The 13,319-nt window shown below is 36.1% G+C and overlaps 1 protein-coding gene across 2 annotated transcripts in view; it reads right to left on the bottom strand.

Moving 5' to 3' along the window:
- TMEM62 (transmembrane protein 62) overlaps nt 1-11,822 on the bottom strand; it is a 67,946-nt gene extending 56,124 nt beyond the window's left edge. The window contains exons 1-4 of one of the 2 annotated variants that reach the window (XM_001364345.4): nt 11,298-11,822; nt 11,024-11,135; nt 7,372-7,509; nt 4,595-4,640 (exon numbers count right to left, since the gene is read on the bottom strand). In XM_001364345.4, the coding sequence (XP_001364382.1) occupies nt 4,595-4,640; nt 7,372-7,509; nt 11,024-11,135; nt 11,298-11,492 (491 nt within the window). In that variant the 5' untranslated portion in view covers nt 11,493-11,822. The remainder of the gene's footprint in view (nt 1-4,594; nt 4,641-7,371; nt 7,510-11,023; nt 11,136-11,297) is intronic. The other variant, XM_007472432.3, reaches the window with a different exon arrangement.
- Nucleotides 11,823-13,319: the final 1,497 nt, after the last annotated feature.

Below are 13,319 nucleotides of genomic sequence, written 5' to 3'. Positions count from 1 at the left end.
ACTAAAAAGGGAAACATCAAGGGAGGGGACAAGGGGCACTGATTCAAAGTAAATCACTGGACTAAAAGGTAGAGCCGAAGAAGAAAAGGTTAGAATTAGGGAAGGCAATCAAAATGCCAGGGAGTCCACAAATGACAATCATAACTTTGAACGTGAATGGGATGAACTCACCCATAAAACGTAGACGAATAGCTGAATGGATTAGAATCCCAAACCCTACCATATGTTGTCTTCAAGAAACACACATGAGGCGGGTTGACACCCACAAGGTCAGAATTAAAGGATGGAGTAAGACCTTCTGGGCCTCAACTGATAGAAAGAAGGCAGGAGTGGTAATCATGATATCTGATAAAGCCAATGCAAAAATAGACCTGATCAAAAGGGATAGGGAAGGTAATTATATTTTGTTAAAAGGGACTCTAGACAACGAGGAAATATCATTAATCAACATGTATGCACCAAATAATATAGCACCCAAATTTCTAATGGAGAAACTAGGCGAATTGAAGGAAGAAATAGACAATAAAACCATACTAGTGGGAGACTTAAACCAACCATTATCAAATTTAGATATATCAAATCAAAAAATAAATAAGAAAGAGGTAAAAGAAGTGAATGAAATCTTAGAAAAATTAGAATTAATAGACATATGGAGAAAAATAAATAGGGATAAAAAGGAATACACCTTCTTCTCAGCACCACATGGCACATTCACAAAAATTGACCATACATTAGGTCACATAAACATAGCACACAAATGCAAAAAAGCAGAAATAATGAATGCAGCCTTCTCAGATCACAAGGCAATAAAAATAATGATTAGTAATGGTACATGGAAAACCAAATCTAAAACCAATTGGAAATTAAACAATATGATACTCCAAAACCGTTTAGTTAAAGAAGAAATCATAGAAACAATTAATAATTTCATCAAGGAAAATGACAATGGCGAAACATCCTTTCAAACCTTTTGGGATGCAGCCAAAGCGGTAATCAGAGGCAAATTCATATCCCTGAAAGCTTATATTAACAAACAAGGGAGAGCAGAGATCAATCAATTGGAAATGCAATTGAAAAAACTCGAAAGCGATCAAATTAAAACCCCCCAGCAGAAAACCAAACTAGAAATCCTAAAAATTAAGGGAGAAATTAATAAAATCGAAAGTGATAGAACTATTGATTTAATAAATAAGACAAGAAGCTGGTACTTTGAAAAAACAAACAAAATAGACAAAGTACTGGTCAATCTAATTAAAAAAAGGAAGGAAGAAAAGCAAATTCACAGCATTAAAGATGAAAAGGGGGACAGCACCTCCAATGAGGAGGAAATTAAGGCAATCATTAGAAATTACTTTGCCCAATTATATGGCAACAAATACACCAATTTAGGAGAAATGGATGAATATATACAAAAATGCAAACTGCCTAGACTAACAGAAGAGGAAATAGAATTCTTAAATAATCCCATATCAGAAATTGAAATCCATCAAGCCATCAAAGAACTTCCTAAGAAAAAATCCCCAGGGCCTGATGGATTCACCTGTGAATTCTATCAAACATTCAGAGAACAGTTAACCCCAATACTATACAAACTATTTGACATAATAAGCAAAGAGGGAGTTCTACCAAACTCCTTTTACGACACAAACATGGTACTGATTCCAAAACCAGGCAGGTCAAAAACAGAGAAAGAAAACTATAGGCCAATCTCCCTAATGAATATAGATGCAAAAATCTTAAATAGGATACTAGCAAAAAGACTCCAGCAAGTGATCAGAAGGATCATTCACCATGATCAAGTAGGATTCATACCAGGGATGCAGGGCTGGTTCAACATTAGGAAAACCATCCACATAATTGACCACATCAACAAGCAAACTAGCAAGAACCACATGATTATCTCAATAGATGCAGAAAAAGCCTTTGATAAAATACAACACCCATTCCTATTAAAAACACTAGAAAGCATAGGAATAGAAGGGTCATTCCTAAAAATAATAAACAGTATATATCTAAAACCAGCAGCTAATATCATCTGCAATGGGGATAAACTAGATGCATTCCCAATAAGATCAGGAGTGAAACAAGGATGCCCATTATCACCCCTACTATTTGACATTGTACTAGAAACACTAGCAGTAGCAATTAGAGAAGATAAAGAAATTGAAGGCATCAAAATAGGCAAGGAGGAGACCAAGTTATCACTCTTTGCGGATGACATGATGGTCTACTTAAAGAATCCTAGAGATTCAACCAAAAAGCTAATTGAAATAATCAACAACTTTAGCAAAGTTGCAGGATACAAAATAAACCCACATAAATCATCAGCTTTTCTATATATCTCCAACACAGCTCAGCAGCAAGAACTAGAAAGAGAAATCCCATTCAAAATCACCTTAGACAAAATAAAATACCTAGGAATCTATCTCCCTAGACAAACACAGGAACTATATGAACACAACTACAAAACACTCGCCACACAACTAAAACTAGACCTGAACAAATGGAAAAACATTAACTGCTCATGGATAGGACGAGCCAATATAATAAAAATGACCATCCTACCCAAACTTATTTATCTATTTAGTGCCATACCCATTGAACTACCAAAATACTTCTTCACTGATTTAGAAAAAACCATAACAAAGTTCATTTGGAAGAACAAAAGATCAAGGATATCCAGGGAAATAATGAAAAAAAACACATACGATGGGGGCCTTGCAGTCCCTGACCTAAAACTATATTACAAAGCAGCAGTCATCAAAACAATTTGGTACTGGCTAAGAAACAGAAAGGAAGATCAGTGGAATAGACTGGGGGAAAGCGACCTCAGCAAGACAGTATACGATAAACCCAAAGATCCCAGCTTTTGGGACAAAAATCCACTATTCGATAAAAACTGCTGGGAAAATTGGAAGACAGTGTGGGAGAGACTAGGAATAGATCAACACCTCACACCCTACACCAAGATAAATTCAAAATGGGTGAGTGACTTAAACATAAAGAAGGAAACCATAAGTAAAATGGGTAAACACAGAATAGTATACATGTCAGACCTTTGGGAGGGGAAAGGCTTTAAAACCAAGCAAGATATAGAAAGAATCACAAAATGTAAAATAAATAATTTTGACTACATCAAACTAAAAAGCTTTTGTACAAACAAAACCAATATAACTAAAATCAGAAGGGAAACAACAAATTGGGAAAAAATCTTCATAGAAACCTCTGACAAAGGTTTAATTACTCATATTTATAATGAGCTAAATCAATTGTACAAAAAATCAAGCCATTCTCCAATTGATAAATGGGCAAGGGACATGGATAGGCAGTTCTCAGATAAAGAAATCAAAACTATTAACAAGCACATGAAGAAGTGCTCTACATCTCTTATAATCAGAGAGATGCAAATCAAAACAACTCTGAGGTATCACCTCACACCAAGCAGACTGGCTAGCATGATAGCAAAGGAAAGTAATGAATGCTGGAGGGGATGTGGAAAAGTAGGGACATTAATTGATTGCTGGTGGAGTTGTGAATTGATCCAACCATTCTGGAGTGCAATTTGGAACTATACCCAAAGGGCGACAAAAGAATATCTACCCTTTGATCCAGCCATAGCACTGCTTGGTCTGTACCCCAAAGAGACAATGGACAAAAAGACTTGTACAAAAATATTCATAGCTGCGCTCTTTGTCGTGGCCAAAAACTGGAAAGCGAGGGGATGCCCATCAATTGGGGAATGGCTGAACAAACTGTGGTATATGTTGGTGATGGAGTACTATTGTGCTAAAAGGAATAATAAAGTGGAGAAGTTCCATGGAGACTGGAACAACCTCCAGGAAGTGATGCAGAGCGAGAGGAGCAGAACCAGGAGAACATTGTACACAGAGACTAATACACTGTGGTATAATCGAACGTAATGGACTTCTCCATTAGTGGCGGTGTAATGTCCCTGAACAACTTGCAGGGATCCAGGAGAAAAAAACACCATTCATAAGCAAAGGATAAACTATGGGAGTGGAAACACCGAGGAAAAGCAACTGCCTGAATACAGAGGTTGAGGGGACATGACAGAGGACAGACTCTAAATGAACACTCTAGTGCAAATACTATCAACAAAGCAATGGGTTCAAATCAAGAAAACATCTAATGCCCAGTGGACTTACGCGTCGGCTATGGGGTTTGGGGGGGAGGAAAAGAAAATGATCTTTAACGAATAATGCTTGGAAATGATCAAATAAAATATATTTTTAAAAAAAAATTACAACATAGAAACTGTAAACATAAGATTATAAGAATTTTTAAAAACAATACACACAACTGAATGAAAACCCTCTGCTCTTCATTTTCCTTAGAGTCAGAAAAGAGGGCACTCTTCTCTTTTAATAAGACAAAAGACTTTATCTGGGTATAAAAAGTACATTTGTCAATCAGGGCTTCCCCTTTCATACTCTGTATCCCTGTGGCAGAGCACCTGGAATATAATAGGCACTCAAGAAACAATTGTTGATTGATATTCTCTCCAAATTGACTTTACTCTTCCTAAGTCACTGCACACACACAGTGACAAGTCTATTTCAATTCATTTCAGTACCTGTAATAATTCTTGCTACTCTCCAGACTTGGAAGGTTGAATGCATCTATAGGGGAAGAAAAAAATCAAAACAAACAAAAAACTCACACAAAGGTTAATGATCAGGCAAAAATCATTATCATATCTCTATAAGTACTTTATTCAACAGAATGTCAGTTACTCAACTAGGAAATCAATGAAGAAAATAGTATTTTGTTACCAAGTAACTAAAGACCTGAAAAACTCTGAACAAAATACAGGTAACATGAAAATTTTATTAATAGTAGAGTATGTAATTTACTGAAGAACAATGGATACTTTTAATTGAATATAATCTGCAGTAAATGACAATATTTATCTTGAAAATGTTATATAGGTTTATTAGTTATTGCAAAAAAGTCTGATAGATATTATTTTGAATCAACTAATATGGACCTAAAAAAGTTTGTTTTGTGGGGATTTTTTTTTTTTGGCAGAAAGGGTAATTTAGGGTTTGTTTTTTTTCACTTGTTATAAAAAAGGGATGGATTTTTATTTGTTAGAGACCAGCAATCACATAATTAAAGTAAATATGATTTCTTCCTAAACTGCAGATCACTTATAATACAATATAAATGTTTCCTCTGTGTAAGGCATTCCACTAGGCAATGGAAGATTAAGGACTTGCCCTCTCCCTACTGGACCCCTGAATAAACTCTGGGAGTTAGAAAGGTTAGGATAGATTCTAGATCCTTTGCAAGTCCATGTAGGTATGTTGTGATTTCAAAGAAACTAAATGCTTGGTTTCCTTGCCAAAACTATTACTCACTTTTGTCTTCTGGGAATTTATTAAATCTTCATTAACCTTGAGAACAGGCTGAAAATCCAAATGAGGCCAACAATGAAAATTAAGTTAATGTGTCTCAGGCTCACTTTTAACAACCCTCCTGCCAAATAAAGGAACAGTCTTCAAAACCTCTTGAGAGAAACAAACAGCCCTCTTAACTAGTGTAAAGGGTTCACAAGACCTAGAAGAAATTACAAAATTTAATTCTAGCAAATACTCTTTAGTACTTAAGTGTTTTTAGAATTTTTCAAAAGCTATTTCTCATCTGAAAAAAGTAGATGGGAGGAGCTAGGAAGCACAGAGGATGGAATGTCAGGCCTGGTAATGGGAGGACCTAGATTTGTATACAGCTTAAAACACTTCTTAGCTGTTCGACCCTGGGCAAGTCACTAAACCCTGAATGCCAAGCTCTTGCCACTCCCCTTAATTAGAATCAATTAGAATTGATACTAAGACATAAAGTAAAGGTTTAAAAAAAGGAGGGGGGTGGAGCTGGGGAGCTCAGTGGATTGAGAGCCAGGCCCAGAGATTGGAGGTCCTAGGTTCAAATCTGACCTCAGACACTTCCTAGCTGTGTGACCCTGGGCAAGTCACTTAACTCCTATTGCCTAGCCCTTACCACTCTTCTGCCTTAGAACCAATGCACAGTATTGATTCTAAAATAGAAGGTATGGGTTTAGGAAAAAAAGAGAAAAAGAAAAAAGTGATGAAGCAAAAAATTTTCATAGACTCATTTCTAGGGGAAAGGCCCTTGGATCTGAAAAGACCCAAAAGACAGTATAAATCTGAATTTATAGAAATTTATAGAAAAATAGAAAAAAGTATAGTTCAATATTTATTTTAAAACATCTTAGCATGTAAAGTATAATAAAAAGGTTAATGACCTTTTTATATTTGGCCTAAATTCACTATAAGGATTACACAGAAAATAGATGAGACAGTTCCAGCTCTCAATAAGTTTATTATTTAAGGAGTAAATATACTAAAAACATAGGAATAAAGGATTATATAGATTTAGAGCTGGAAAGGACCTCTCAAGTCAACAATTTTGGCACAACTCCAAATATGCTCATATCCATGTATAGAAAGGTTAAATTCCATTGTAATTACAAGGGACAAGCCAAATTATTTAATTATGCTGGAATTTATTGTATTTAATATAATTTGAAGTAAATGACAATATTTTAGCTTGAAAATATTATATAGGTTTATTAGTTATTGCAAGAAAATCTGATGGGTACCATCTATACAGCTCAGAAAAAGGCAAAAGTTTACCTTATCCTCAGAAAATTAAAAAGAATTAACTCTGAGAGCTGCTTTATAAGAATTATTTGTATACAGAAAATTCTATCAACAAATGGATAACTATGTAATTCATCTAACAAGGTAATCACATTGACTCTTAAACTCTTAGAACTTCAAGGGCCCTCAGAAATCAACTAGTCCAATCCCTTCATTTGAGAGATTACAAGTAACCTGATGTTTGGTCTTTCCCAAATTCATATTCTTAGTACTTGAAAGAGATGGAATGTCAACTTGTTCTTTTGAATCCAAGTATAGAATAATTTCCACAAAGCTAGCACATCTCTCTGATTATAAAGGATAGTTCTTATGATTAACTCATTAACAATGAAAAGAAGAATAATTTAGACTAATAACAAATAATCTTAAAAGGGCACAGGCAGTTTTAGGAAAGTTCATATACAAGTATTTTAACTTGCCACATATATAAGAAGAGTCACTAAAATAATTTCATCCCATATGATAGTTGTAAAATAGAGAACTACATTTTCACTTGGTTTTAAAATTGTCATGCTCCTTAGAAGCTAACAATATTATATAAGGTTTTACTACACATTTGTGTTATATTTCACACAACTATATAATATAGTTCAATTGTATTAGAGCTAGAAAACAAACTCCAAGGGGAATGTTGCCTTCAATGATAACCCAAGTATTGGCTCCCTCTTACCATGATTTCCTCTGATATCTAGCCATTTGGTTTTTTCTGTAACCCTGGTTTTCTTCAGGACATTTTGATAAGCCTTCCATTCTGCTTCCTGTTGCATGGTTCCCAAACGATCCCTTTTTAGGCTATCTGTGAGGTCACCTGTAAGCATACAAAAAGAGCTCTCTTATTCTAAACTAAGTTCCAGAGATTTAGGCAAATAATGTCCATTGTGTAATAAATAGGGTTAGAGGTAATAGTCATCTACCTGACTAGGAGATCTCCTGCATTCAAAGCTACACACTAAAATGCAGAAATTTTCTCAGCATAAGTTTAATTTATAATGTCATAAAGTATTAAAACAGAGGTAGAAATAACAATTGGACCTTCAATTGTCATGATATAGGGAATTCTTGAATAAGGAAACTCCCTCTAGCAATGCAGGTTGGCAGTTTATCTGCAACATTTAATCTTATGGGCACTGAGAAAGTTAAATGACTTTAAATGGCTAGGATCAGTATATATTGGAGGAGGGACTTGAATCAAGGTCTTCATGGCTCCCATGCCACCATCTCCTGCTTTAGGTGACTTCAAATTATATCTCATCTAGGTTAGTTCAGGAAAATCCCAACTATCCCAACTATCATCTTCTACAACCTTGCCAAACACCTAAAAAGGTTCATAACCTAGAAGAGATCCATAACCTTTTTTGTGAAATGCTTTGGCAATCTGGTGAAACCTATAGATTTCCTTCTCAAACTAATGTTTTTAAATGCACAAAATGCATTAGATTACAAAAGAAATCAGTTATACTGGAATCTAATTATCAATTTTTTAAAGTTCATAGACCCCAAGTTAAGAAGATCCTAGAGGATTTTCCATCCTAAAACTTCACTATCCTGATTTTGAAAACTGACTCTAATATCTCTATTTCATCTAGCCTTATTTTTCCCCACTCCCTTCCACTTCTAGAGCCAAGAACTATGATCAAAAGTTCCAGGATGGGGTGTAATTCAAAGGTCATATCTACAGTCTCAGTTATTCACCCCTCCCTATCTCTCCCATTAGAGAATAAGCTCTTTAAGGGTAAAGTTTGCCTTTGCCTTTATAGTCATATAGCCATGTACACAAGGTTAGTTTTTTTCAATTACTGAAATAACTAGCATTTATATAGCAATTGACAAAACATTTAGTCCTCTTTTAATGGGAAGTAGACATATTATTATTTCCACTTTATAGATAGGGTAACTGAGGCAGACAATTTAAATGATTTGCCAATTAAATTTAAATGTTCACACAGTTAGATGTATGAGACAGGATTTGAATTTAGGTCTTCCTGACTGATCCATTATCCATCTGTGAAATAATAGCTTTAAAGAGAATAATACATTGTATGGTGGCAAAGAATTGGAAATTTAAAGGCTGTCCATCAATTGGGGGATGGGCTTAACAAATTGTGGTATATGATGTTGATGGAATATTATGGTGCTATAAGGAATGATGAATAGGTTGATTTCAGAAAGAGCTGGAAAGACTTTTATGAACTGGTGCCGAGTAAAATAAGAAGAACCAAAAGAATATTGTATACGATAACAGCAGTATTGTGTAATGATCAACTGTGATACACTTGGCTAATCTCAGCAATCCAGGACAATTCTAAGGGATTTAGGACAAAGAATAATATCCACCTCCAGAGAAAGAACTGTTGGAGTCAGAATGCAGGTGAAAACATTTTTCAATTTTTTATGTTTTGGGATTTTGGTTTTAAAAGAATACTAACTTACAAAAAATAAACAATATGGATTAAAAAAGTAATTTTTTTATTTAAAAATTTTTTCAAATGATAGAATAGTACAAATTTAGATACAAGGTTCTAGTAAGAAAAAAAAAGTTGATTTAAGAAAACTAGTTGAGAATCTGTTTTGCTTGATACATATTTTTAAGATTTTTTTGTCTCCTTGCCTTTTCAATGAGTGAGGGAGTGGAAGGTGGGAGATTAGAATTCAGAACTGAAAATAAAGTAAAAATTTAATTAAAAAAGAAAAGAAAATTAGGCAAGTAGTAAATATTTCCATCAAAGGATCGACGTTATAGGACATTAGTTGAGTTTCCTAAGGATGTTCCCTCAGCTCCAAGAAGAGAAGTTGAAAAGATCCGCCTTCAAATTTGGGTCAACTAATCAATTAGCATTTAGTAAGTAACTACTATGTGCCAGGAACAGTGCTAAGCAATCAACTATTAAGTAATCTGAGCCAGAGTCACAGAAACTATGGGATCAGACAACCAGGTCTTAAATTAGATTTTTCAACAGTTTCCTGCAGTTCACAATTTAGAAGGCTAAGGGCTAGAAGAAACTTCATTCCTGGGCAAGTCACTTGCCCCCCATTGCCTAGCACTTACCACTCTTCTGCCTTGGAGCCAATATTGGCTCCAAGACAGAAGGTAAGGGTTTTAAAAAAAGAAAAAAGAAACTTAGTTCCTCCAAAAAATTCACCCTTGTTCTATATTCAGTTCACCTATTCAACAATATTTATTATTCACATTTGTCATGCTTATTTTGTACAGAGAACTACCAAAGTAAATGCAAAATTTGAATGGGATATGATCCCTGCCACATAGAGTTTACCATGTAATATAGATAAGCTATAAATACAAATAATGAAGAGTATCTATTAAAATTAAAGTATTTTTATTAAATTTAAATATTAAATATTTATATTTATATATTATGTAAAATAAAATATTAAAAATTAAAATAAAAAATTAAAGTATCTATTAAAATTAAAGAAAAAAATTTCTCTTAGATTCAGAAATAGAAATTCAGAAATCAAAACAAAAGCACATTCTAGACTCAAGTGTCTGTATGTCTATTATGTTTTTTACTTTATTATAACATCTATGAGGTCACCTGTTAAGTATACAAAAAAAAGTCTTATCTCGTTCTAAAATAAATTCCAGAGGATCAGGCAAATACCAAGTCAGTTGAATTTTGTCTTTTACATAGTTATATATAACACTATAACAAAAAATTAGCAATGAGAGACTTAAGAACTCTGATCACTATATAATTACGTTAATTATATATAAAACAAATAGGATTAAAATATTGGTATTTTCTCATAAAGGTTTTCAGTATGTTCTAGAGGCTTTAAATTTCTAAGTCAAATTCTGAATTACAGAGAAGTTCAGATTCCTTAATTTTGTCAATGTGGTTGCTCCCCTTAATGGAGACTTTGTTATGTGTTTATAGTAACTCCAGATAGTAATCCCTGCACAATTTTTTCTTTAACATTCATTTTTTTGAGTTCCAAATTCTCTCCCTTTTCCACCCACTGAGAAAGCTAGCAATTTGCCACCCATTATACATGTGAAGTCCTGCAAAATATATTTTCATATTAGCTCTCTCCACAATTTAAGAGAGGAACCGTCATCATCATTTTATCAACCTACAACCAACATAAGGAGAACACTACAAATTTAGTAAAACACCTGTCCGTGGACAATATCCTTTCATCACCAGCTATGTAAAGTCGATACGCTTCCGGAGGACCAAAGGAGCTTTTTTTATGACAGGCTGCTCTGACCCACAGGGAAGGACACAGAATGCCGACCTTGCATAGCCAAAGGCGGAGAAGTAGGGCATTCCACGCCCCGGCAGCGGGGAACCACCGCTTACCCGTGACTAAGACAATGACGGGCCGGATGATGTCGACAGTTTCCGAACAGAACTTCTCCAAGTCTGTGATTCGACCTCGGTCAATGTACTTGCTTATGTGGAGGTCCGATATCTGCAAAGCAGCAGTTAAACATAAAACAGGGGCCCGTCGGGAAGGGAAGCACGTCAGGTGGGGCGTATTGCAAGGCCTTCCCCGGGCCTCGATCCCCGCACTGGGGCTCCCTTCGCGGCCCGGCCGGTGGCCAGGTCTCCTCCCGCTGCCCAAGCTCCTCACCTGCAGGCCCCAGAAGATGCCAGTATTCTCGTCTCCGGGCGCCGGGAAGGGCCTCAGGATGCGTTTAGGCTCTATGGACGCCCCGGGCGCCTTGGGCAAGGTCTGCTCCACCAGGCCATAGTGCTCGAGCATCACGGCTGCCAGAGCCGCGACCGCCAGCCCGGCCACCACCTTGAGCGCTAAGCCCACGGACATCCAGCCTCCGTTCCTCTCCGATCAGCTGGCAGACAGCCTGGAGCCCCCAGGAGCCACTCTGCCTCGCACTTCCGGGACTCTATGATCCGCCCGGGCTGGAACCGGACTGGGCCCAGGTCCCAGGAACCCGCCCCCAGGCAAGGTGCACGTGTCCGATCCTGGATTGGCCACCAGACTTTCTCCTGTTTCTCTCTGGGAATCGCTCTGGCCCGTACAGACCGGCGACACTTTGTCATATTCATAGAAGAAACCTGAGACCATGTCTAGACCTTTTTACAGATTAGGAGACTGAATTCCGGGGAGCGACTTGTCCAAGTCTAGAGCTGGAGGGAACTTCAGAGACCATCCAGAACATTTATAGATAAAGAAACTGAGGGCAGTTAAGTGATTTGTCCGGGTCACACAAATTATTGGCACCGGAAGCAGTTCAGGGTTGCCAGAGCAAGGCGTCTGATCTTAGAGTTGTAGATAACTTTAAGTGGTTGGGATTTTTCTCCAGTACACTCTCAAGTTCCCGCGCCCTGTGTTGGCTCCAATAGGATCACTAGTTATTGTCTCTCCAGTATCAATTGCTAGTTAAAATTTCCTCGTTGTCATTTAATTAGTAATTATCTAAATTTAAATCTAAAGAGTATTTCCATATATAGCTGAACAAAAAAGATGATACTGACTTTTTTTTTAAGTATGTGATAAATTCCACATATCCTGGGTTTGTGGTTCCTTCTGAACTTCCTGTGTTTTTATTAAAATGTTACAGTGATCCTCTTTTTTAATTACCATTACCATTAGTAATTCTTCTAAACTGAAAACCTGAGAGAGGGGGAAGGGGGAGGGAAGAAAACTATAACAAAAATAATCAAGTAAAAGGAATCTACATACCGACAATATCCAAAAATGTATTTCTTTTCCCTCACCTTAAGTCTATTATCACTTTTCAGGAAATGGGTAACAAGCTTCATCGTATATCCTCTAGACATAGGTGGTCATTGCATTGATCAACATTCGTAAGTCTTTCAATGGTATTTTTTCTCTATAGTGTTGTTGTCCTTGTATAAATCATTCTAGTCTTGCTCACTTCAAGCTCCTAGTTCATATTACCTAGGATTCTCAACAACCATATCTTTATTCATTTCTTACAGTGCAATAATATCGCATTACATTCATATACCACAATTTCTTTGGCCAATTACTTATTGAAAAGCACTCCCTTAGATTCTAGTTCTTTGCTCCCTGCCCCCCCCCCCCTTAATCCTGCCTTTCCCTCTTCCCATGCTGCTTATTTGGTAGTTTGATTTATTTCTACCACATACTCTGTGTCCATTTCAGATGAGTAAAACTGTGATATTCACTTCCTCTACCCCTTCTATGTTAGAAAGAGTATTTCTTCATAAATATATGAGAAATTCTCCCTCATTATGAAAAATAGCAATTTTCTCTCCCTTGTTGCTCCCTTCTACACTAGATTATTTGTTTTGTTCTCCCTTCTCTTTTCCCTCTTCATATCCTTGGCACCAAATCAATCTGCTCCCCTGATAATGGAGTAGTAATAATAATAGCTACCATTAATATTGCATTTTGAGGTTTGCAAAGCCCTTAAAAATAATGTATCTCCTTTGATATTCATAATGACTATGAAGTAGGTTATTCTACTTATATTGCAAATGAGGAAAGCAAGACTGGTAGGTCAAATGGCATGCCTTTTTAAAAATTGAAATATTTTCTGAAACACAATTCTAAAAAACAGCCTTTGGAACATGCTTCAAATTTTTGTCTATGGGTAGTTTTATACAGAAGCATTTCAATAACCTTAGTGTAAAGGATTAGGAA

This window comes from Monodelphis domestica, chromosome 1, assembly GCF_027887165.1.
Source record: "Monodelphis domestica isolate mMonDom1 chromosome 1, mMonDom1.pri, whole genome shotgun sequence".
Classification (NCBI taxonomy): Eukaryota; Metazoa; Chordata; class Mammalia; order Didelphimorphia; family Didelphidae; genus Monodelphis; species Monodelphis domestica.
This window is presented reverse-complemented; position numbering and strand designations above follow the sequence as displayed.